This window comes from Felis catus, chromosome C2, assembly GCF_018350175.1.
Source record: "Felis catus isolate Fca126 chromosome C2, F.catus_Fca126_mat1.0, whole genome shotgun sequence".
NCBI classification, from domain to species: domain Eukaryota; kingdom Metazoa; phylum Chordata; class Mammalia; order Carnivora; family Felidae; genus Felis; species Felis catus.
In genome coordinates, this window is record NC_058376.1 from 58,641,816 (window position 1) to 58,668,219 (window position 26,404).

Consider the following 26,404-nt stretch of genomic DNA (forward strand, 5'->3'; position numbering starts at 1 on the left):
AATTTTCAGGATCGTTTGTTGAAAATGATATTATTGTTAAAGATCGATTGACTGTGTATATATGAATCTGTTTCTGGATTTTCTTCCTTATTCCACTGATCTATATTGTCTTAATCTTAAGCTAATTCCACATGGTTTTGATTATAAGGATCTATAATAAGGCTTTAAGTTAGATAGTATAGTTTGTCTAACATTATTCTTTTATAAGTTTTAATTCACGTGTATGTAATATACAGTGTTATATTAATTTCAGGTGTGTAATATAGTAACTCAACAATTCCATATATTAGTCAGTGCTCATCAAGATAAGTGTACTCTTGGGGCTCCTGGGTGGCTCAGTTGGTTAAGCATCCAACTTTAGCTCAGGTCATGATCTCATGGTCCATAAGTTTGAGCCCCTCATCGGGCTCTGTGCTAACAGCTTGGAGCCTGGAGCTGCTTCAGATTCTGTGTCTTCCTTTCCTTTTGCTCCTCTCCTGCTTGCTCTCTGTCTCTGTCTCTCTCTCAAAAATAAACACATTTAAAAAAAAAAGGTAAGTGTACTCTAAATTCTCTTCACCTATTTCACCCATCCCCCCATCTTCCTCCCCTCTGGTGACCACTCGTTTATTCTCTAAAGTTAAGAGTCTGTTTTTCAGTTTTTTTCTCTCTCTCTCTCTTTCCCCCCTTTGTTTGTTTGTTTGTTTGTTTGTTTGTTAAATTCCAATGAAATCATATGGCATTTGTCTTTCTCTGACTGACTTATTTCATTTAGCATTATGCTCTCTAGATCCATCCATGTTGATGCAGATGGCAAGATTTCATTCTTTTTTAATGGCTGAATAATATTCCATTGTATAATATTCCATTGTATATACATATATACTAGATCTTGTTTACCCATTCTGTTTATCCATGCATCTATTGATGGATGCTTAGGCTGCTTCCATAAATTGACTATTGCAATTTGAGTATTGACTATATATCCCTTCAAATTAGTGTTTTCAAATTCTTTGGGCAAATACCCAGTGCAATTAGTGTATCTTAGGGTAGTTCTATTCTTAATTTCTTTGAGGAAACTCCATACTGTTTCCACCGTGGCTGCGTTAATTTGCATTCCCACCAATAGTGCACAAGAGGTCCTTTTTCTCCACATCTTTGTGAACACTTTTTTTTCCTTGAGTTTTTGACTTTAGCCATTCTGACAGGTATTAGGAGATATCTCATTGTAGTTTTGATTTTCATTTCCCTTATAATGAGTGATGTGTCTGTTGGCCATCTGTATGTTTTCTTAAGAAATGTCTATTTATATGTTTTGCCCATTATAAAATTGGATTATTATATATTTATATTTTGGATACTAACTATCAAATATGTCATTTGCAAATATCTTCTCCCATTCAGTAGGTTATCTTTTAGTGTTTTGTTTTGTTTTGTTTTGTTTTGTTTTGTTTTGTTTTGAGAGAGAGGTAGAGAGAAAGGGTACAAGTGAGGGAAGGGCAGAAAGTGAGAGGGAGGGAGAGGGAGAGAGAATTCCATGAGGGGCAGAGAGAGAGAGAGAGAGAGAGGGAAAGAGAGAGAAAAGTGGGGCTCACCTGAAGTGGGGCTCATGTGGACCCAAAGTGGGGTTTGAGCTCACCCAAAGTGGGACTTGAACTCATGAACTATGAGATCATAACCTGAGCCAAATTTAGATGTTTAACCGACTGAGCCACCCAGAAACCTGGTTATCTTTTAGTTTTGTTGGTTGTTTCCTTCGCTGTGCAGAAGGTTTTTATTGTCATGTAGTCTCAACTAGTTAATTTTTGTTTTTATTTCCCTTGCTTCAGGAGACATAATTAGAAAGATACTGTTACAGCCAATGTCAGAGAAATTACCACCTGTTCTCTGGTCTAAATTTTTATTATTTATTTATTTATTTATTTATTTATTTATTTATTTAAGTCAACTCTATGCCCAACATGGGGTTTAAACTCATGACCGTGAGATCAAGAGTCACATGCTCTACTGACTGAGACAGTCAGGCACCTCTATTCTAGGATTTTTATAGTTTCAGGTCTCACATTTAGGTCCTTAATCCATTTTGAGTTTACTTTTGTGTATGGTATAAAAAAGTGGTCTACTTTACTTTTTTGCATGTAGCTGTCTTGTGTTCCCAACACCATTTTTTGAAGATACTGTTGTTTCCCCCCCATTTATTATTCTTGTCTCCTTTGTCAAATGACCATATAATTGTGGGTTTATTTCTGGATTTTTTATTCTATCCCATTGATCTATGTGTTTCTTTTTGTGCCAGTACTATACTGTTTTGATTACTACAACTTTGTATTGTAATGTGAAATCTGGAATTGCAATACCTACAGCTTTGTTTTTCAAGATTGCTTTCACTGTTTGGATTCTTTTGTGGTTTCATTCATATTTTAGGATTGTTTGTTCTAGTTCCATGAAAAAATGCTGTTGGTATTTTGATAGGGGTTACATTAAATCTGTAGATTACTTTGGGTAGTACAGACACTGCAACAATATTTGTTGCTCCAAGCCAAGAGCATGGAACATCTTAATTTCTTTCATCAGATTAGGTTGGGAGGAGGGGAGAGGAGTTAAGACGGCAGAAAAGTAGGGGGACCAGGATTTCCCTTGTCCCTCAAACACATCTGAATTGAAGTCACATCACTTGGAACACCCAGAAAATCAATCTGTGGAGTGGCAGAAGGATCTACACAGGTGGAGGGAGACAGCTTGGTGGGATTGAGGTGCATGTATGTGAATTGGGGAGATAAAATGGCATAGGCACAGAGGGTATGGAACCCCTTCTGTGGAGAGACAAAAGGAGAAAAAGAAAAGAGGGGCTGTGAAATTGCGGTATTGAGTTAGCACAAGAGGAAAACCTCTCCAGACCATGGACTAGCAAATGAGAAATATGGAGAGAACCAGTTTCTATTTTGCAACACGCCTTTTGAAACTTGGAGGTTTCAAAAACACACAACTTTCTCCAGACCAGAGCTGGCCATTGTGTGCACCTGGCAGGGAGGGGAGCTAGACCCAGGGCAAGGCCCGAACACATGAACTGTGAGATCATGACCTAAGTGGCAGAAGTTGGATGCCTCCCTGACTGGGCCACCCAGATGCTCCCAGATATTGTTTCGTTTTATGGAATCACTTAGCTCTCTAATTCTCCCCGGTGATCTAGTAATTTCTGTTCCCTCCTTTTTTCAGTTTCATCATTTTCAATAATTTTATCTTCTAATTTTTTTTAATGTTTATTTATTTTTGAGAGAGACAGAGACAGAATGCAAGTGGGTTGGGGCAGAGAGAGAGGGAGGCACAGAATTCAAAGCAGGCTCCAGGCTCTGAGCTGTCAGCACAGAGTCCGACACGGGGGCTCGAACCCATGAGCTGTGAGATCATGACCTGAGCCGAAGTCGGATGCTCAACTGACTGAGTCACCCAGGTGCCCCAATTATTTTATCTTCTATTTCACCTATTCTTTCCTTATTATTTCTATTATTTGTCTTCTAGTTCTTTGACTCTTAAAATGTTTTCTGTAATGTTTTATTTATTCTTGAGAGAGAGAAAGACAGAGCATGAGTGAGGGAGGGGCAGAGTGAGAGAGGGACACAGAATCCGAAGCAGGCTCCAGGCTCTGAGCTGTCAGCACAGAGCCCCACTTGGAGCTTGAACTCACAAGCCCCAAGCTGTCTGATACTTAACCAACTGAGCCACCCAGGCACCCTTGACTCTTTTTTACTGCTATCTCCAATTAGGTGTTTTTAGCTCTAAAATTTCCATTTGACTCTTTTCTATATTTCCACAATATCCTGATATTTTCTATCTCGTTTCTCATTAAGGATATATTTTCCTTTAATTTTTTGAACATATTTCAAAGAACATAGTTCTTCAAATCTATTATTAATAATTATTTAGTGCCTAATCCATATTTTGGACAATTTCAATGTTGTTTTCTATCCATTGTGCACTTTTTTCACACTATAGACCACATTATCATGTTTGTTTGTTTAGTAATTCATTATTGTTATTCTGTAACCAGAAACAGAAGGCTATAATATGTTTATGAAAATCTCAGGTATCATATAATTTTACTTGTAAATATTCTAATATCCATCACTGAATAATAGACACATAAAGTTTTCCCTTACCCTCTTCCTTCTCTCATTCCTCTTTATATGTCATTGGTGTGTTGAGAAAAAAAAAATGGATCATTCATTCTGTGGACCTCCCACATCTTTGGATTTAGCTAGTTACTCCTTCTGATGTCAATTAACTTGTTTCTCTCCTTCCTAAATTTTCTATAAACTGGTTATATCTATATGTTTTTTACTCTCTCAATTTTTTTTTTTAATTAAAGAAAGGGGGCACCTGGGTGACTCAGTTGGTTAACATCCATCTCTTGGTTTTGGTTCAGGTGATGATCTCATGGTTCATGAGTTTGAGCCCTGTGTCAGACTCCGTGCTGACATCATGGAGTCTGTTTGGGATTATCTCTCTCCCTCTCTCTGACTCTCCTTGACTCCCACAGGCATGCTCTCTCTCTCTCTCTCAAAAAAAAACAACCCACAAATATATATATATATACATATATATGTATATATATATATATGTATATATATACATATATATGTATATATATGTGTGTGTATACACGCATACACACACACATATATCTATATATACAGTCTTTTAGTTTTTTCTCATTCAAGAAGACTTCATCGTGGTGCCAGTACTTCTGCTGCATCATATCATGAGGTACGTGATGCCCAATTGTCCAACTTTTAGTGATGCTACAATTGTTTTTAGGTGGTGCAAGCCAGGTCCTTTCATTATGTTTCCCATTAACATTACACTTAGTAGTTTCAGCATCAATTGATAGTTGTTGCCTATTTACATTATTTCATTTCAGATGGCAAAATGAAATATGCTAGGTCTCTGCTTCTATATTTGTTAGCTGAAATTCTGTATAGAAGAATATTACTTCATTTTTTGTTGTTGTTACCTTGAAAAAGTTCATAGAGGAAAGGCAGGATAAATGTTTAATTCTTTCTATTTTTTAAAAGAACAATCCATGTTTACAGTAGTAAGTTGATATTCCAAAAACCTTATTGGAAATTAAATGAATTTTGGTATCATTATCAACTTATGGATTTTTATATATTGTGGGGTTCAATTGTTTGCAGTCATTGTCCTTTTAGAGTTCAAATTAGGCCAGTGAGAGCTCCTGTTGTTTTGAGAATTTTGTCCTCATTGTGTCTAGGGAAACTTCCATCTACTTTGTTTAACTTTTTTATTAATAGCTATTAGTTCTCTGACTTTTTCCCTTACTTAGTCCCCCAAATTATGGTGTTTACAGTTAAAATATCTCCTCTAATTTCCCCATGAGAGACCTCATTTAATCAGTTTTTCTGGTTAAAATCTTTTTTTCAACATGGCAGAGCAATATTTATAAGCCATTTTGCCAGGGCATTATACTGGGTAAGTGTAATTTGGTAACAAGTCTTGCTCCCTTACTATTCCTATATTTTTTAAAATTGTCATCAGACAGCAAACATATGCTAGGTACAGAAACAACCTTAAATTTGATACTAGATATTGAATGAGATACAACAGTAAGACACAATGTGATGTTTTCTGACCTCCACTACAGTTTTGCAGGTAGCAGAACATATCATGGGTTTATTCGTTAAGCAGTTTAACTCTCCTATTATTTCCCCACTGATCACAAAGTCTGTGTAAGTTATCTGATCATCATTCTCCTCTGACTCCCAGAGCATTTGGTCAATTCCCAAGCCAGGCTTTGATCTTTGAAGCTGTTCAGAACAAAGAAAGATAAAAAAAAAAAAATATGTCAATTACCCAAACTATCTAAATTTTGACTTTTTTCTTTTGGTTTTAACAATTTAATATGTACATATTATTTTGAGGGTATTTATTACTTGTACCTTTTAAATCAAATTTATTAAATTAGCAATAACTTAGAAAGAAAAGAATTCTTAGATACTGCAGTCTTTCTGATTTCTTCTACTCAACTAACCTATACCTGCTTTAGGATGGCTAAATACCTGATTCAGATAAACATAAGAAGAAAACAACTTATACGATAATATTCCATCATAAAGATGATCCTTTGGATGGTTTCTTACTATCTATGGGAAAGTATCACTTAAAAGGTGATACATAATGCTAACCATTATGTTTGAATAAGAAAATTGAATGGAAGCTATTGTCCTAAATAAAGGAATAATGCAGTTCTTAACATGGAAAACTATGAATTCTCAATTTTATAGAGTTTTTAACTAATGTTCACAAATGCATTTATGAATAACTCTGACTTACCTTCACCATACCTGATATTATTATATAAATTCCTTTGGGCTCATCACCTTCTTCAAATATATCATTTCCGCAATCAAATGTTACCACTCTGGCTCTTTCCTTAAAAATATCACCAAATACACAAGATATAAATACTATTTTAGCAGTAGTTGGTGATGTTGAAATTTATATTTTAATAAATTTTTTGCATTTTAAAATACCACTCAATAAGATCTGACATGTTGTGTTAGTAAATTTATAAGAGAAGATAGGAATTATGAATATCAAAGAAAGAAAGTGGATATTCATAGATCTATATAACTTCATAAATGGGGTATTTATACATGGATTAGAACAGAAATAATTGAATGTAAGAATAAGAATGTAAGGGAAAGATAAAAAATATTTAATCTGGATGGACAATAATGAGAACAGATGCAGGCTAATGTCATATATAGTTAACTATATACATAGTTATACTGTAAACAACAGATAAAGTAAATAAAAAAATTCATTCATTCAAAATATATTAAGCAGGTGGATAAATATAATTGGTCCTTTGGCACCAAGTAGATACAAAAAGAGAATGTTATTAGACCAAGTTAGACCTATTTATTTCCGTATTCAACAAACACTCTTTGAGCACTCTCTGTGTAATATGCAGAGTGCTAGGGTTTGGGTATACAAAATATGGATGAGCTAAAGAGTATAGTACAGGGGCGCCTGGGTGGCTCAGTTGGTTAAGCATCCGACTTTGGCTCAGGTCATGATCTCATGGTTCATGAGTTCGAGCCCTGCGTAGGGCTCTGTGCTGACAGCTCAGAGCCTGGAGCCTGCTTCAGATTCTGTGTCTCCCTCTCTCTTTGCCCCCCTCCCCCTCCCTACTCACACTCTGTCTCTCTCTCTCTCTGAATAAACATTAAAAAAAGAGTATAGTACAGAAGAGAGATGTAAAGGTAATTGTAATGCAATGTACTTAATGCTATAATGAAAGTATATAATGTACACAACGCTGACACCTTTGGTCCTCCAAACTCAGAAAGGATCACGGGTTGATCTTCTATTGGTGGGATATTTGCCTCCAAAGCCCACTTTTCTGAGCATTTTGTAAGGATGTTTCCAGAGAAGCAAGATTTGAAGAAAAAAAAAAAAAAGTAAAAACAAAAGGCATTTCAAGAAAATTAGCACCCCCAGAAGAATGGAATTAGAAAATAGTGTTAAAGGGCTTGGGGCACCATGCAAGGTTCAGTATGAGGTATATGATGAATAGGCAACAGAAGATTAAAATGGAAAGGGAGGCAAGAGACAGACTGTGGATAGACTTTGCATGTCATTTAAAGGGATTTTTGGAATTTTATCCTACAGGCGATCAATGACATTTAAAGACTTTTAAGCTGGAGAGTATCATAGTCTCTTTTTAGAAAATCATTTCTTGGTAGATTAAAAATGATATTACCAGGAAATAAAAATATTACCTGAATGAAGCTTATATGATCTTTTTCTTTATCTAGCCATGGAATATTGTAGAGTGCTTCTTCAACAGTAAGTGGTTTGATAACAGGTTGAAAATCAAGTATCTCTCTTTTTTTGGCCATTATTAACTAAAACCATAAAATTTAAGAAAAAGGATGAATAAAATTGTGTTCACAGAATGTTTAAAAAATATGACTTTGTACTATTTCCTTTTCTTGCTCTTCTGAGATTTTGTTCTTCTATGGAACCCTTCAACCTCTCCCCCCTGATATCCTTTTTCTGGTATCATTATTCTGAAATCATAGATTAAACACTTAAAACTAAACCTTTTTACTGAACTATAGCAGATAAACAAAAAACACACAAATTATAGAATCTAATGGAGTTTAAATGGGACTTAAACCCTCTCCTTTCTCCTTTCTCCCTTTTTTGTTCAGTCCCTGCGGCTGCTTCCACTTTTCCACTTTCTCTCCAGCTGCTTTTGGGGAGGGCTGCTTTTCCCGTACTCCCTCCAACCCCATTCTCTGTCCTCTCTCTGCAAGCAAAAACAGCTCCCTGCCCTCCGTGGTTTCTCTCTCCCCCAGTTCACCTCTCTGCACTGTGTACCTGCTGAGTTCTGTGGTTCAGGTTGTGCACATTGTTGTGTTAATCCTCAAATCAGTTTTCTAGGTGTGCAGGATGGTTTAGTGTTGACCTCAAAAGTGCACAAATTATAAATGTCCACAGAAAGAAGATTTACAATATGAAAAGATCTGGGTAACCAGCACCCAGATTAAGAAATAAAACATTTACTGCACCCTAAAATCCTCTCTTATATTCTCTTCCAGTCATTTCTTGTATCCAAAAACAACCACTCTTCTATCACCAGAGTTTAGCTTTGTTTGGTTTTGAGCTTTATCTGCATGAAATCAATGAGTATGTACTTGTTTGTGCCTGGTTTGTCTACTATTAATCTACTATTCATCAACATTTGGGGTGCTCCAGTTCTGGGCTTTTGTAATGCTGCTGTATTTGCTTGCTGTACATATGTGCACATTTCTGTGACTATATGGTTCTGTAATCCAATTGCTGTGTCATATATATATGTTCAAATTTAGAAGCTTCTACAGTCGGTTAAGCGCCCGACTTCGGCTCAGGTCATGATCTCACAGTTCGTGAGTTCGAGCCCTGCGTCGGGCTCTCTGCTGACAGCTCAGAGCCTGGAGCCTGTTTCAGATTCTGTGTCTCCCTCTCTCTCTCTGACCCTCCCCCGTTCATGCTCTGTCTCTGTCTCAAAAAGTAAATAAAAACGTTAAAAAAAATTAAAAAAAAATTTAGAAGCTTCTGCCTACCAATTTTCCAAAGTGTTTGTGTTACTTTACACTCTCACTCTGACGTTCCAGTTGTTCCACATGATGGCCTACAGTTGGTATTGTCAGTTAAAAACCATCAGGTATTCTGGACATAAGCCCTTTGTTGGATATATTTGTTTTGAAAATATCCCCTACCTTTTTGTGGCTTGTCTTTTAATTCTCTTGTTTTCTTAATAAAGAGAAGTTCTCAATTTTTATGTTATTGAAATCCAATTTTCTATCCTGTTTAAGAAATCTTTGCCTATGCCAATATCATAAAAATTATCTTATCTTCTAGAAGTTTATTGTTTTACCTCTTACAGTTATGTACAATCCATCTAAAATTGATTTTTTCATGTGTGGTGTGAGATAAGAGTTCAGGTTCATGAATGAAATAGGTTGAAGAACAGAAAAATACAAGAACTACTGAGCCAAAGTTAAAACTAAAGTGGAGAGATATGTTAATAGATTGTAAATATTACTAAGATGTCAGTTGTCTCTAAATTGACATACAGGCTTCTTGGAATCCCAATGGAAAGTTCATCAGATTATTTAATGGAAATTGACAAGTTGATTCTAATGTTTATTTGAAAATACAAAATGCCAAAACAAGTCAAAATAATCTTGAAGAAAAGAGCAAAAGCTGGAAAATACATAAAATCAGATATGAAGACTTATTATTAAGTTCCAGTGTAAGATGGTGTGATATACATTGAGAAAGATTCAATGGCAGATAAATAAAACGATGAAACAAGAATCCAGAAACTCATCAACGCATACAGTCATTTAATTCATGAAATACTCCACTGAAGTTTAATAGGGTATGATAATCATTTCTATAAATGAGGTTGAGTCAATTGATTATCCATATAGGAACAAAATGTTAATTATTTTTTTAAGAGAAAGAGAGGAGTGTGAGTGGGGGAGGGCTAGAGAGAGAGGGAGACACAGAATCAGAAGCAGGCTCCAGGCTCTGAGCTGTCAGCACAGAGCCTGACATGGGGCTTGAACTCACGAACCGTGAGATCATGACCTGAGCTGAAGTTGGACGCTCAACCAACTGAGCCACCCAGGCGCCCTGGAAAAAAATGTTAATTTTAACCTAGCATTGTTATGTAAGGCATTCTAGAGACCCTTAACAGTAGAGAACAAACTGAGGGTTGATGGAGGGATGTGGGTGGGGTGATGGGCTAAATGGGTGATAGGTATTAAGGAGGGCACTTGTGTTGAGCACTGGTGTTATATGTAAGTGATGAATCACTAAATTCTACTCCTGAAACCAATGTTACATGATAGGTTAACGAACTAGAATTTAAATAAAAATTTGAGGGGTGTCTGGGTGGCTCAGTTTGTTAAGCATCCAACTTTGGCTCAGGTCATGATCTTACAGTTCTTGGGTTCAAGTCCTGCATCAGGCTCTGTGCTGACAGCTCAGAGGCTGGAGCCTGCTTCAGATTCTGTTTCCATCTCTTTGCTCCTCCCCCACTCATGCTCTCGCACACATGCTCTCTCTCTCTCGAAAATAAATACGTTAAAAAATTTTTTAAAAAAAATTTTAAAGAGAGAGAGAGAAAACCCTTAATGTTAAAATCCCCTAATAAACTGGTATGATTTTTTGCTCAATCAGTCAATCAATCAATCAATAACATTGGTTTGGGTTATTATTTCTATTTTCTTTTTTTTTTTAATTTTTTTTTCAACGTTTATTTATTTTTGGGACAGAGAGAGACAGAGCATGAACGGGGGAGGGGCAGAGAGAGAGGGAGACACAGAATCGGAAACAGGCTCCAGGCTCCGAGCCATCAGCCCAGAGCCTGACGCGGGGCTCGAACTCACAGACCGCGAGATCGTGACCTGGCTGAAGTCGGACGCCTAACCGACTGCACCACCCAGGCGCCCCTAAGATTTAGTTTTTAATTAATACTGTGAATAGAATATTTTTCTATATTTTCTTTAGTTGGGGAAGAATTTTGAATGTTGATAGTATTTCTGAATATTCTATAATTTATCTTATTAATCCTATATTATTAAGCCTATTAATTCTCTAGGATTTTATTTTTTAAAAAAAATTTTTTTTTCAACGTTTATTTTTGGGACAGAGAGAGACAGAGCATGAACAGGGGAGGGGCAGAGAGAGAGGGAGACACAGAATCGGAAACAGGCTCCAGGCTCTGAGCCATCAGCCCAGAGCCTGACGCGGGGCTCAAACTCACGGACCGCAAGATCGTGACCTGGCTGAAGTCGGACGCTTAACCGACTGCACCACCCAGGCGCCCCAATTCTCTAGGATTTTAAATTAAACCATCAACATATAATAACTGTCTTTTCCTTTTCCCAAAAATTTTATCTCTCAATTTCCTTTTTTTTTTCTTGACCTGGCTAAGACTTCTTTTTCCTGACTTTAAATGGTATACTTATAAGTGTTTTGACATCTAATACTATGTTCGTTTTAAATTTTTAGTAGAAACTCTTTATTGGATTAAAGATGCTATTTATTAGTCTTGCAAGAATTTTTAAAAATATTTTGAACAATGAATTTTGTCAAATGTTTTTTCTTCTTTTTAAATCTTTGAATAAGTTCTATAGCTATTTTATGAGCTAAAACCTTCTTAGTCATAGTATATTACTTACTAATATATATTTAATATATGATATATATTACTTACTAATATATTACTTACTAATAATATATACTTACTAAACTTTTAATATGTTACAAGATTCAATTAGCTACTATTATGTTTAAAAGTTTTGTATATGTATTCACAAGCATAATAGCTTTTGGATTTTTTTTTATACGGTTCCCAATTTGGGGAATAAATTTTCTACTTATGGAATTAGTGGGACCCTCTATATTTTTATATGTCATGGTACTAATAAATAACTTAGAGAAAGGAAATGTAGTTATTTTTCACCCTATAGTTGGGTGTTCTTATAAGTCATGGAATTCTATAGGAAAAGCTGTTTCGGTGGCACAGATAATTCCCAGGAAAATATTGATACCCACTCTAGCCTAGTGAGGAGTAGTTTTATCATACCCCTGATTTGGGAGCAAAGCATAGAAAGAGATGGTCCCTCACTTTGGCAAGAAATGGAAAGAAAAGCTGACCACTGGAATTCAAGAAGGAAATGCTTTATGGTATGTGCTTTTCTTTAGACAATTATTTTAATGTGGATATTCATATACCAGAGATGGTCTGTAATGGAAAATCAAAAGTAGGTTTGAAGATCATGGATGACTATATATCAAGAAAGTATATTTGTTTTTAAAATATGCCACCTTACCTTATTAATTTCAGAACCTTCGATTTTATGAATAATCCCTTTTGACCTAAAAACCTTAACAATTTCTCTAGCCAAATTGAGCATGACATTAATCTCCTCCTTTGTTTTCATAGTAATAGCAATTTCCGGGTGATCATACTCTAAGTAGCCTGAAAAATAACACAATATTTTCAGAAAAAATAAGAACATTATTTAAATATTTCATGTGGACAATAAGCTCAATATTTTTGCTCTAAATCCATGGAGTACAGCCCTCAACACAGAGAAATATATCTCTCCCTGATGAGTCCTCTGCAATCAATCATAATTCACCAGCAGCAGCATAGTTCTGTTTACCATTTTCTTGTCGGCTTGTACTTACACCTATGCCCACGAGGAAGGACAGACAGCCCTAGTCGTAGGATTAGCAATTACACTGATCCACTTGCATGGAACACTGAGAGGCTCTTCTGGTTTCTAGGTCTGGGGTTTATGTCCCGCTTTTCCATTCTGTTGAATTAGGATCTTTGACTACAAACTGTGCACTTAGATATGGCTTCTGATTAAGTCCTCTCATTCATCCTGGCTCATTGCCCACCCAGCATGCCTGTGCGTCTAGATGACTCATCCGTCTATGCTCTTCTGCCTGTCTTATCTGGATTCCTAAATGCCCACAGAGTTTCATTCACTTAGATTCTACATTTGGGCTTTTCCTTGGTGATGACTTCTTGTCTGGCTTGATGACTATCTGCCGTGCAAGATCTCTCAAGTCCAGTTCCATTCTCATGCTTGCTGTACCCTTTTACTGCCCACCATCTGGTATCAACCCCCCTCCTTCTCCTCACACATGAACACTATACTATAGGAGTGTGTCTGTCCCACTTCCAGTATTAATCCTCTACTAGGAGCATGAGTGGCATGACTCAGGGAATAAGCTGGTGCCATGTTTAGGCATAGGGCCTTCCAGGAGACATATCAGAGATCTGTGAAGCTCGGTTGTGATTTCAACTTATAAAACTAAATCTTCACATGACAACTCTATGGCAAGTGGAGAGAAAAAGTAACTTTTTCCCCTGTATTGCTCAGGGAGGTATATGTACTTTTGGTTTGGAAGAAAATAGAATTTATAAGGTGATAATAGTGTGTATAAACATGCAGTGCTAATGTGTTTCCTTTAAAGAGGAATTAAAAGGTCTTCATTGGGGTATAGGGCAGAAAGAACAAACGTGGAGAGGTAATATTACACTAAACCCATGCAGCCAAAGATATGATCATGTTGATTGTTGAAGTTACTCACTTTATTAGTAGTAATAAATAGGTTGCCTTAACAATCGGTTTAGTTGTCAAAACAACTGCCTTTCAGAAGTAATGATAATAAGAGATGGTTGTGCTTAATCTTTAGAATGAGGGTTACCTACCTAGCTCTTTCAGAGCATGTCCTGTATTCTTCATTATCCTCCTTAATAATATCTACGAAATAAAAGAAGCATTATCCCCATTGGAAAACAAGCTGTTATAAAATGTCTTTACATTTGCAGCTGATGGATTTTTAACCTAATAACTTGAAAGAAAAATATGATGGGGAGCTTTTTAGGGATTAGAACTGAGTTTTGTGCAATAACCTTAATTTGCTCCAGGAAGAGTGGTAGAGAGAGTAAAAAGTGGCATAACAGGTTGATTTTGAGAAGCCTGAAGGCAAGTCATATTTTTTTTCTCTAAAAGTAACTTGCTTTAGGTTACTATTGATTCTGAAAAACACACACATGGTAGATATTTTCCTCTTCAATGTTATTAAAGCCTCTAAATTGGGGATACAGGGGAAGCTTTCAATCTTAAGTGAGGTAAAATGTTTGGCCAAGCTGTGTGAGAGCAGTAGGGACTAAAACCAGACAACATCTTAGAGATTCAGGTCCTTTTATATTTCCTACTGTGTATTCTCAAATTCCAGGGCTAAATATCCTTTTTCCAGGTTAGAAAAGGTAACAAAATTCAGGAAAACAGTTTGATTTATTTATTTTTTTATGTTTATTTATTTTGAGAGAGACAGAGACAGCATGAGCAGGGGAGGGTCAGAGAGAGAGGGAGAGAGAGAATCCCAAGCAAGCTCCTCATTGTCAGCTCAGAGCCTGATGTGGGTCTTGAAGCCATGAACCATGAGATCATGACCTGAGTAGAAACCAAGAGTCGGATGTTCAACCGACTGAACCACCCAGGCACCGCCAAGAAAACAGTTTTAAAGTTCCAGGTGATAAAGAAAGGAAAGATACTTTTGTGTTCTACTACGTATCATCAGTTCAATTTTCCTGACTATCAAGATTTGGGTACATTACACAGAATTTAGATGTTCTAAGTTGCCTTGAAAGGTAAATGTTTCACATAGTTGACAAACTTGTGAGAACATAGTGTTAGTCTGCCTCAGTCAAAACAGTAAAAAACAAAATCTAGGAGGTGTCTGGCTGGCTCAGTCAGTAGAGCATGCAACTGTTGGAGCCACACATCGGGTGTAAAGCTCACTAAAAAAAAAATAAATAACAAAGGAAAGAAAAAAGAAAAGAAAGAGAAAAGAAAACTAAAATCTAGAACTTAGGCCCTAGAATTCTCTTTGCTATTTACTACCTATGTGACTTTGAGCATAATCATTCAACCTCTCTTGGCTCTCCCCCCCCCCCCTTAACTGTGTAATGAAAGAATTAGACAAGGTTTCCTTCCAGATGAGTTATTATTACTCTTCCCAGTTTCCAGATCCCCATCCTTTGCTTCTATTACTATTTACCGTGGGGAAATGAGGCATATAGACAGGAGGGGAGCCTTTGGGAACTATGAGGAAGTTCTGGTTGATCAACACTGCCATCACGTCTCATCCTCCAGTGTTTCCTGTTGAGCACAGCTATAGCTGAAAGATCCTGCAACTTGGATCAGGAGGGAACTACCCACTGCACACAGGCTTCACAAGAGCTTCCACAAGAATGAAAAGGTGGGTTGCAAAAGCCTCATGACTTGCTACTGTGGCACAGACATTTCAGTAAGGAGGCATTTGAGTAATACAGGTGTAGACTAGTTTAAGTTTTTACAGAAATCACTCAGGGAATCAGGAGTCAGGGACCACACCTACACATAGAGACCGAGAACATAATGGGTGGGGCAACAGAGGGACTGGAGGAATAAACCCTCTCCTTAGTATTTAAAGTTTTTCTCACCTGTTTAACTTGCTTAGAACTTGAAATTTGATCAATTATAGTCATTATGTCTGCTTCACCTTGGATATAACCTTTTAGTATAGCATATTTAAAGGATAGCTGATGACTCATCTTTTTATCTATTATTTGCAGCAACTTGGGGGTTATGAGCTGAAAAAAGCAGAACTACTATTTAACATAAATTGTATACATTTAGTTAATTATATGTCTATTAGTTTACCTAAAGTAGATAATGCTAAGAAATAACATTCTTTCAATGGTAACTATAGTAACCTGTCGAGGTTCTTAGTTATTTTATTCATGATAACTTTATAACTTCATGACTACAGCTATTTCCTAGTAACTAATAATGTTGGGCACCTATGTGAAGTGATGACTTTACTCTTTACTTATGTCCCTTATAGAGAACTGGATGTTATTTTCAACTGGCTTAACTTCTTGGAAAACAAAGCAATTAATCTTTTGGGCTTAAGTCAAAAAATGTCTATAAAGTATTGCTATTTTACCTGCAAAATCTCCTACTAATCTTCTTGCTAGAAGGTTTATTTGGGGGTTAGAACCCACCACAATTATGCTTCTTGTGTGACCCCACCATTAACTTCTCGTTGTTTCTTTGCTGAGGTTTACATTTCCAGATTATCTCTTACCACTGAGCAATCCCCTCACTTCAGTAGAGTTGGCTATTTCTGGTGTCCTGTCTATGCTCCATAACCTCCATAGTCTGCCTTCCAACCACCTGCCATTAATCCTAGAAGAGCTAGTTTATGTTCATCTTTCAAGATTCAGTTCAAGTATCACAAGTATCACCTAATAAAGGAAGTCTTTTTTTTTTTTTTAAATCTCAGCGTTGTGTACAGACTCTGTTTTGCACTTGTATATTCTACAATATAACATTGGAACATCTAGATGACATATCATTTCCCTTCTACGATGAGTTCTCTGGGGGTAGAGAGTACAGATAATTTGTCTTTATGTTCCAAGGACTATCGTCTGACATAAGATAAGAGTTCAGAGTTTCCTGAATACATATACAAACTTTTCTTAAGTTGTTTACCAGTTTTTTTCATTTAAAATATTTGGTAGACTCTGCGTATCTTCCCATCAGAAAGAATTAAGTAGTCACTGAATACACTTTACTTGCCTTCCTTAGGTCAAATTGCACACTAGCATTACTTACGGTCTCATTTAGTAGTAAAACTGGAAAAGCTACGAGTTGCATACTTTTAGACCTAGTTATTTCTCTTGGTAGCATAATTATTTTTTAAGCATATGTAAGAAAACTTTAAATGTAAAGATTCTAACCTATTAGTTTTATTTCTAGATGAACTATGTTTTACTTAGCCTTGTATCTCTCACAGTGCTTGTATGTGTATGTACCTTATTTGTGGATGAAGAGAGAGAGAGGTGGTGAGAGAGAGGGAGAGTATATCTGTATCCATATACACACTTCATATGCTTTGTGATGAGTGAGTTTCATGTCATTGAAATAACTGTATAGAAAAAATATCATATTTGTCATAGAAAGGTGTATTAGACAATCAAAGGTCATTGTGATGCTGTGATTTTATATTACTATGAATTTATATAACATGAAATGTGCATTTTTTGGTTTTGTGATGTGTATGAATTTATACTATTTGTTTTGTCACTGTGAATGGTTTGCATGGTTGTTTTGTTGATTTTATACCAGGTATCTATACCAGGTATCTATAAAAATATACATAATTTTGGGGTTAGTTTATATTTACATTAATACGGAATTTGTCATGTACTCTCTATTCAAGGAAAAGCTGTGATGAACATTTCTATACTTTCATATGCTAAGTAAACTACAAATATAATTTGGATACTCATAAAACACTGTTACAAAATTTAATTTGTGAAAGGGATATAACATTTGAAATATAAACATCATTCCAATAGAAAGTGGAAGCCATAAAACTAGTAAACTTTAGTCCATATTTCATGAAGCAGTCATTAGAATTTGAAAACGAATGATTTTATGGTTCTTTACCTTTAAAATACGTAGTATGCGAAAAAATCGAACAATTTTAAAAAAGATTACAGTTTGAATAAATTCAAAAGTATAAGTAATGTAATTTGTCTCAATAAGAATTACATCTATGATGCCAACTAATGTAATTGTCAACTCAAATAGATTCCAGGTATGTGAAAAATATTCCTTCCTCATTGCAGCCATCTGTTGATTTTAAAAAAAACAACAACACATTATCTTGTTTGTTTTTGCTTTTACTGCAACATTTTCTACAATAACTGAAATATCACTCATTAGGTTTTTTTCTCTGATCTACCTTAAGACTACTCGTCTGAAATACTAGTAAATAATCATATTAACTTGAAATTAAAATGGTTGGAATATTGAAGCACCCATTCCAAGGGGGAAAATATTCAAAATTCCCTACTATTTTATGACAGTTCATTCTTTCATTCCTTCTTTGTTTCAGAAAACCTACTATAGCTAAAAGAATGGGAAGTATTAAAAATGACTGGATTCAAGCCTGGGAAATTGGATTTCCAGTGGAATTTTGAAGGGAGAGTAGGCTTACAGAAGATAAGTTTGTTAAGAATATGCTGTTTGAGATGTTTGCACAGTATTTTGTTGGGGAGATCCAGTCATCAGTTGTCTATATGATCTGAGGTTCTTGATAAAATCTGAGCAGGGAACTGAATTGGAAAGTCATTAGACTATAAATGGTAGTTGATGCCAGGGAAGTGAATGAGATAGGCATGGTGTGTGAAGCTCTTTATTCTTTACGTCCACATCTCCTATCTCATATTCCATATCCTTCATGCAAATCTAACACCTTTCCAATCTCCATGCTGACCAACCCATCCCTAAGCTCCAGTCACTGGGAGTGATGTTTCTTGTGGGCATCCTAGTGTTGCTTCTGACTTTTCCCTTATTTTTGTTCATCAAGCTATGTACTCACATACTCAACCTCCACTTTTCGATCCATATGACACAATACTATAATCAATTTGTGGGGGTTTATTTCCTCATTTTACAAAACTACCTTTATATTTGATTTAAAAATCAAATCATGAAATGTTTTTCAAGTTTACAGGGATATGTATCACTCTACCTATCTATCTGTTTATCTATCTAGTATTAAAAAAATAAAATGAACACTACTACCCTGCTAAGTTTAAGACCACTGCCAACACCTTTGAAACTCCCTTCAACACACACCATTTTGAAATTTATTTTTGCAAATACAAAATCAGTTCTTAAAGTATGGATGTTGGCTATTGAGTTGCCTTAAAAATTTACTTACCTTTAACGTTTTATTTATTTTTGAGAGATAGAGCGCGAGCAGGGGAGGGGCAGAGAGAGAGGGAGACACAGAATCTGAAGCAAGCTCCAGGCTCTGAGCTGTCAGCACAGAGCCTGATGCGGGACTCACACCCATGGACGGTGAGATCGTGACCTGAGCTGAAGTCGGATGCTAAACCAACTGAACCACCCAGGCGCCCCAAAAATTTACCTTTAAAAATTAAAGTTTATTTGTTTGAGAAGTGAAAGAGAATTTCACATACTCCTTTAGAAAATTGTGTGTAGCTAATGCTGAAAAATGAAGTTAGGGAATCTCTCTGTGAGACATATAGCATGTTCATGCACATACACACACACATACACACACAATTTGGATTACCTTAAGTAGGGCCTCCATGATATAAAACGTAAGAAAAAGGTAGTTAGAATGTTCTAATTCATACTCATAGATATCATTTAATTCAGGTATCCAAGAAATTGTAACCGGAAACATATTCATCATTATCACAAGATATCCAACATACTCAAATTCATTAGTAAATACGATTTTATGGCATGACTGAAGAAAGCAATGTCTGCAAAAAAAAAAATAAGTTTTATCTGATAAAATAATTATACGGAATTATTTTCATTATATGCTCAGCTATGTTCTAATCATCTATAGCACAGAAGCCAGCTTAGTTCTGGGTAGGAACAGTCACTCCCTAACACTTTCTGGCATCCCACTTCAGATGCTGTCCTTTTAATTTCCTCCTCTGCTAAATGTCTTCAGGCTGATTTCCTTTCTTTTTCCCCCACCTTCGTCAACTTTCATTCACTTTTACTTTTAATAGAAATACTTTTGGTCACAGATGGGAATAATGCAAACTGAAAGTATTTAAAAAAATCATAAAACAGGGGCACCTGGGTGGCTCAGTCAGTCAAGCCTCCGACTTCAGATCGGGTCATGATCTCATAGTTTGTGAATTGAGTCCTGCATTGGGCTCTGTGCTGACAGCTCAGAGCCTGGACCCTGCTCCAGATTCTGTGTCTCCCTCTCTCAGTGCCCTCCCCTCCCGCCCCTGCGGCCCCTGTCTCTCTGTCAAAAATAAACATTGGGGTGCCTGGGGGGCTCAGTCAGTTAAGCCCCCGACTTCGGCTCAGGTCATGATCTCATGGTGTGTGGGTTCCAGCCCTGCATAGGGCTCTGTGCTGACAGCTTGGAATCTGGAGCCTGCTTGGATTGTCGCCTTCTGTCTCTGCCCCTCCCCCACTCGTGCTCTGTCTCTTTCTCTTAAAAAGAAATAAACATTAAAAATAAACAGACAAATAAATAAACAAACATTAAAAAAAATCATAAAACAAAGTCAATCCCTTCCACCTTCCGGAGATGACTATGATTAATAGTTTGAATACTGTTCTAAATGTAATCATTATCTATAAACACAAAAGAAATTATATTATACGTTTTGTTCTGTAATTTTTTTTCTTTTCTCTTAACAATGTGTCATGAGCATCTTTCTTTGTCAAAGCATAAAATCTGAGGGAAAAAAATCCCAGGAGGTGTGGTAGTGGAATAGTATACATCCACACTTCACCAAAAAATGTAAATTCATGCATATGTTTTGAAAAATAGTTTCTGTACCAAGTATGCCAGGGAGTGGAACTGTGGATACAAGGATTTACTTATGTATTTTTATTTTTTCATTTTTCAAGTAATATAATAATGCATTATATTGTTAAAACTCAAGTGACGTGATTAATCAGCTGCTGAATTCAGATTAGGTAAGTAGTGGATCTCCCTCCTCTCAGAGGTGGATCTGTATTACTCAGGACCTGAAACTCTTACAATTTGGGATCCTGAAGATGACATTAGGAATAAATTATGATCCTGTCTTCACATTCTCAAGGACCTCTAAAGCCTTTGGCAGTGACTGTGTGAGGAAGGAGCCATAGAGTGAAGCCTTGTTAAAAGGCGCACTATTTATATGATTTGAAGAGAAACCAGAGTATAAGCGAAGCCTTGTCAAATTCTGCCCATCTCAGTTCTATCTCCAGAATGCTATTTTTACCTTTTTTAAACTTTCGGCTGTATTGAGGTATAATTAGATATAAAATTGTAGATATTTAAAGTGTACATCGTGGTGATTTAATGTATACATTGTGAAAAGAGTCCCCACACTAATGAATTAACATATCCATCATGTCCTATGATTACCTTCTGTGGGGGATGAGACCTTTCAGGTTCTACTCCTTTAACAAATTTCAACTATACTATTGAGGGTTTTCAGCTAGAGTCACCGTGTCTTATATCAGATTCTCAGACCCGAGTCATCTTCTAGCTGAAAGGTTGTAACCTTTTACCATCCTTTCTTTATTTCTTCAACCCCTCAGCTGGTAACCAGGTAACCACTTTGCTATTCTCTATTTCTATGAGTTGATTTTTTCGTTTTTTTCTTTTGTATACTCAACACATTAGTGATATCATGCAGTATTTGTCTTTTTCGGGCTTATTTTCACTTACCATAATGCCCTTGACGTCCATCTGTATTGTTGCAAAAGGAAGGATATCCTTCTTTCTCATGGCAAATAATATTCTCATATACCTTATTTTCTTCAATCAATCATACACTGATGGACAATTAGGTTATTTTCATATCTTGGCTACTGTGAATAATGTTGCATTGAACGTGGGAGTGCAGATCTCTTTGATATCTTGTTTTTATTTACCTTGGATATGAAAGGAGTTTTCACTGGATTGCTAGATCATATGGTAGTTCTATTTTGATTATTTTGAGGAATCTCCAGGCTGCTTTCCATAGTGGCTGCATCAGTTTACATACTTATCAACAGTGTACAAGGGTTCCTTTTTTCCACATCTTTGCCAACATGTACTATCTCTTGTCTTTTTGATGATAGGCATTCTAACAGGTGTGAGGTGATATTTCATTGCATTTTGATTTGCATTCCCCTGAGGAGTAGTGATATTAAGCACATTTTCAGGTATTTTTTTTTTACCATTTGTATGTCTTCTTTGGAAAAGTATCTGTTTATTTCCTCTGAGCATTATTTAATAGGGTGTTGTTTTGCTTTTTTATTGTTGTTGTTATTGAATTGTATGAGTTCTTTACACCTATCAGTTACTAACCCCTTATCAGATATATGATTTGCAAATATTTTCTCCTACTCCATAGCTTTTAATTTTGTTTTTTTCTGTGCAGAAGGTTTTTATTTTTTATATATTTTAATTTTAAGATCACTTGTTTTATTTATTTTGTAATTAAAAAATATTTTTTTAATGTTTATTTATTTTTGAAGGAGAGACAGAGTATGAGCGGGGGCAAGGGAGTAGAGAGAGAGGGAGACACAGAATCCAAAGTGGACTCCAGGCTCTAAGCTGTCAGCACAGAGCCTGACATGGGGCTCAAATCCACAAGCCATGAGATCATGACCTAAGCCATAGTCGGATGCTCAACTGACTGAGCTACCCAGGTGTCCCTATTTATTTTTGAGAGAGAGAGAGAGAGAGAGAGAGAGAGAGAGAGAGAGAGAGCACATGCACACACATGAGTGGGAGAGGGGTAGAGAGAGAGGGAGAGAGAGGGAAAATCTTAAGCAGACTCCACGCCTATCCCCTGACTGTGAGATCATTGTGGCCTGAACCAAAATCAAGAGTCAGATGCTTACCCAACTGAGCCACCCAGGAGACCATGTGCAGAAACTTTTTAGTTTGATGTAGTACCACTTGTTTACTTTTGCTTTTGTTGACTTTGTTTTTGGTGTCAAATCCAAAAAGTCATTGCCAAGACTGCTAGCATGGAGTGTATCTCCCATGTTTTCCTCTGGGAGTTTTATGGTTTCATGTCTTACATTCAAGACTTTAGTCCATTTCAAGATTATTTTTGTGTATGGTGTCAGATAGTGGTCTAGTTTCATTATTTTGCATGCAGCTGTCCAGTTTTCCCAATGTCATTTACTGAAAAGACTGTAATCCCCTCATTGTATATCATTGATATACTCATCCCATCTATACACTCGGGGATTCAGGGAAATAACCACACAGTGGACTTGCTGGATTATTATGAAACAGACTAGGTCAGAGACTCCCATATATTATTGGCCTAAAAGCTTCCTGTCTAACTTGAGAGCTATAACAACATTTCAAGCCTTTGGTATCAGTACCATTTCTAATGCCATATCCCATGGTCTTTAAAAAAGTCTGGGTATTCTTTTTTTTTTAACGTTTATTTATTTTCGAGACAGAGAGAGACAGAGCATGAACGGGGGAGGGTCAGACAGAGAGGGAGACACAGAATCTGAAACAGGCTCCAGGCTCTGAGCTGTCAGCACAGAGCCTGATGCAGGGCTCGAACTCATGGACCGAGAGATCATGACCTGAGCCGAAGTTGAACACTTAATCGACTGAGCCACTCAGGCTCCCCAGGGTATTTTCTTTTTCTCAGTGCAAAGTAACTCTGGTAAAGTGACTTAAAGGTCAATCTGAGAAAAGATTGAGGCAGTATTTATCCCATGTATTTGTGGTATTGCTGTAGATCGTTCTCAAGGGCTCTGGTTCTGAGAACTGACTCAGAAGAAAAGGGTGGGGAATCATGATCTTCCTTTGTAGTAGTTGATCTGATCCCTTTGCTCACCAGTTCTCTATCTTTAGAAAAGTCAAGTAAAATGTAGTTAACTATTTGTCTATATTGCCCTTTGACACACATTATTTGTTAACCATTCCCAGGTCAAGGTACTCTGACCGCTACTCCAGGTTTGCTGTCCACAAAAGAAAGTATGCTCACCTTGCTTCTGACACTTAAGTGCTGCCATCTGTCTTCTGCTATTCCCAAATCCTTTCGATACTGGTAAGATGAATTCCATGGCAGCCCCCACTACTGTCAACCGTGCCTTGCAGAAGACATCTATCATTGAGTTTCTCAGTGTTGCCTCGTGAAACTAAATGTCCTCTGGTCCTTTCCAGGGAGCAAAGTCATGTGGTGGGTCCTTCATTCTCATATAATGATCTAGTTAAATATTCCAATTTTTATCATCTGCACTTCATTTACTGTAATTTATTGGTCTGGTCAAGCTTCAAAGAACCATCCCAAGAGTATAATAGTACCAGCTCCAAGTGTCCTTGGCAGAATGTTGAACCCTGAATCATCACGGATAAGACCACTATGCCAATAAATTCTCCCCAATCTGGCCTTATGTTGTAACCTTGTGGTCCAATACCCTCAAGACCCATTCTCTTATATGTTCTACTAGTATTTGGTAGTATTAGTCAGGCCCTGTAATTCCTTCAGTAGATGAGTTGTAGTCTCCTAAAGAAGGCACTATATTTTCCCCTCTGACCGTGTTGAGATCTGACCCGGGAAATTACCTTAGAAGCAATGAAAGGTGGTAGAGAATAACCTGGAAACAAAGAAAAGCTTTACCTTGTGATATATTTGTGGGCACTGAAGGTGACAGAAGGTTACTATTCTCTAGCAGGAAAAAAGATGGCTCCTCTGCCAGGTTAGCGTATACACAAGCATGTGGGGGTTCAAGATCCTCAGCTCTATCCATCCAAGTGTTACCACTTTAGATCTCAGTGTCCTGACCTTTTTCTCTCAGAGCCCTCATACTGACACAGAAGCCTTGTCATTGCTCTAGGCATTTCTTTTTCTTCGTGCAGCTCTAGTTGCATCCCCTTAAAACAGATACACTATACCCACTTTTTGTTCGATTCAGAATCATTTAAGTTGAATTTTTAATTTTAAGAATTATGTGTGTTCTTGTATCCAGTTTCTTTCGGTGATTGGACTTGTTCACGTTTGTGATTCCATCACATATTTTTTACATATTTACATTATTGGAATGTTATTCAGCACTTAGTAATAAATGCTCCTATCTGGTAAGTACTTACCCAGTGCTAGTCCCTGGACTAGGTGCTTATAAACACACTATATATTCTTTCCCACAGTCCCAGGAGGAACAGAGGAGAACCCAACTGGCATACTTTGGTACCCATTGTGGGTCAGTTACCTTGTCAGAGGCCTTACATATCAGCCTCTAGAATATGACACAGATGTTGAGAACTGAAAAGCTCATTCAGATAATAAATGGCAGAGACTGAGATTGTAAATCAAGCCATTGGGACTCCAGAATCTGTACTTCTTTGAGATGAATGATATTTAGAGACAGCCTACAGGGTACACTATCAATTATAGTTTTTAAAATCTCTCTTTCAAGTTTCATCATCAAAAATAATTACTCAGAAAGTTGTAGCTTTAGTCACTATTGAAGGCTTAAAAAACTATAATATGAAAATATCTTTCTAGTATTTATTGAGTATGGTAGATTAAAGAGAGCCATATAACCTTTGATACTCTTATTGAGAAGAGAGGTCTATATTTCTTCCAGTTACATCTAAGAAAAGAAATAAAAGGCATCCAAATTGGAAAAGAGGAAGCAAAATGATCTCTATTCATAGATGACATAGTCTCCTATATAGAAAATCCTAGCAAATTCACAAAAAAGCAGAAGAGCTAATCAATGCATTCAGCAAAGCCTCAGGATGCAAAGTTAATATACAAAAATCATATACTAGGAATGGACAATCCAAAAATGAAATTAACAGTTTCAGGGCACCTGGGTGGCTTAGTCAGTTAAGCATCCAGCTCCTGGCTTTGGCTCAGGTCATTATAATGCAGTTTGTGAGTCTGAGCCCCACATAGGGCTCTGCGCTGACAGTGTGGAATGTGCTTGGTATTCTCTCTCTCTCCCTCTCTCTGCTCCTCCCCTGCTCATGCCCTCTTTCTCTCTCTCAAAATAAATAAATAAAGTAAATAAATAACTTAAAATTAAAAATAGAGAAAAGTTTCATTTATAATAGCATCAAAAAGAAAAAAATATGTAGGAATTAATTTTAACCAAAGATTTATTTGCCAAAAACTACAGGATATTCCTGAAATAAATTAAAGACCTAAATAAATGAAAAGTCACCTCAAGTTCATGATTTGGAAACCTTCATATTGTTAAGATGGCAATACTGCAGATTCAGTGCAAAATCCCTATGAAAGTCTCAATGCCATTTGGTTTTGTTTTTTGCAGAACTAAGCACATCGTAAAATTTATATGGAACTACCTACATCATTACGCCAATCTTGAAAAAGAGAGTAAATTTGATAGATTTATATTTCCTGATCTTGAAATTGTATAACAGCTATGGAGCAATTTGGTAGTTCCTCAATAAATTAAACATAAAATTATGATATGCTCCAGCAATTTCATTCCTAGGTGCACACCCAAAAGACGGAAAGCAGGTATTCAAATACTTGTACATAAATGTTCGTAGCAGCACTGTTCACAATAACCGAAAGGTGAAAACAACCCAAATGTTCATCAATGATGAGTAAAGAAAATGATATATCTGTACAATTAAGCCATAGGAAGGAATAAAGTCTTGATACATGCTACAAAGTGGATGAAACTCATGTTACTGATACATTCTACCATGTGGATGAAAACATTGTGCTGAGTGAAAGAAGCCAGAAACAAAAATCTATGTATTGTAT

At 36.5% G+C, this 26,404-nt stretch overlaps 1 protein-coding gene across 7 annotated transcripts in view; it reads right to left on the bottom strand.

Moving 5' to 3' along the window:
* SLC9C1 (solute carrier family 9 member C1) overlaps positions 1 to 26,404 on the bottom strand; it is a 103,323-nt gene that overhangs the window by 14,793 nt on the left and 62,126 nt on the right. For all 7 annotated transcript variants that reach the window (XM_011285957.4, XM_045036946.1, XM_045036943.1 and 4 more), the window contains 8 exons: positions 19,246 to 19,441; positions 17,586 to 17,771; positions 15,572 to 15,721; positions 13,793 to 13,844; positions 12,396 to 12,544; positions 7,782 to 7,907; positions 6,328 to 6,426; positions 5,628 to 5,801 (listed from right to left, as the gene is read on the bottom strand). In XM_011285957.4, the coding sequence (XP_011284259.1) occupies positions 5,628 to 5,801; positions 6,328 to 6,426; positions 7,782 to 7,907; positions 12,396 to 12,544; positions 13,793 to 13,844; positions 15,572 to 15,721; positions 17,586 to 17,771; positions 19,246 to 19,441 (1,132 nt within the window). The remainder of the gene's footprint in view (positions 1 to 5,627; positions 5,802 to 6,327; positions 6,427 to 7,781; positions 7,908 to 12,395; positions 12,545 to 13,792; positions 13,845 to 15,571; positions 15,722 to 17,585; positions 17,772 to 19,245; positions 19,442 to 26,404) is intronic.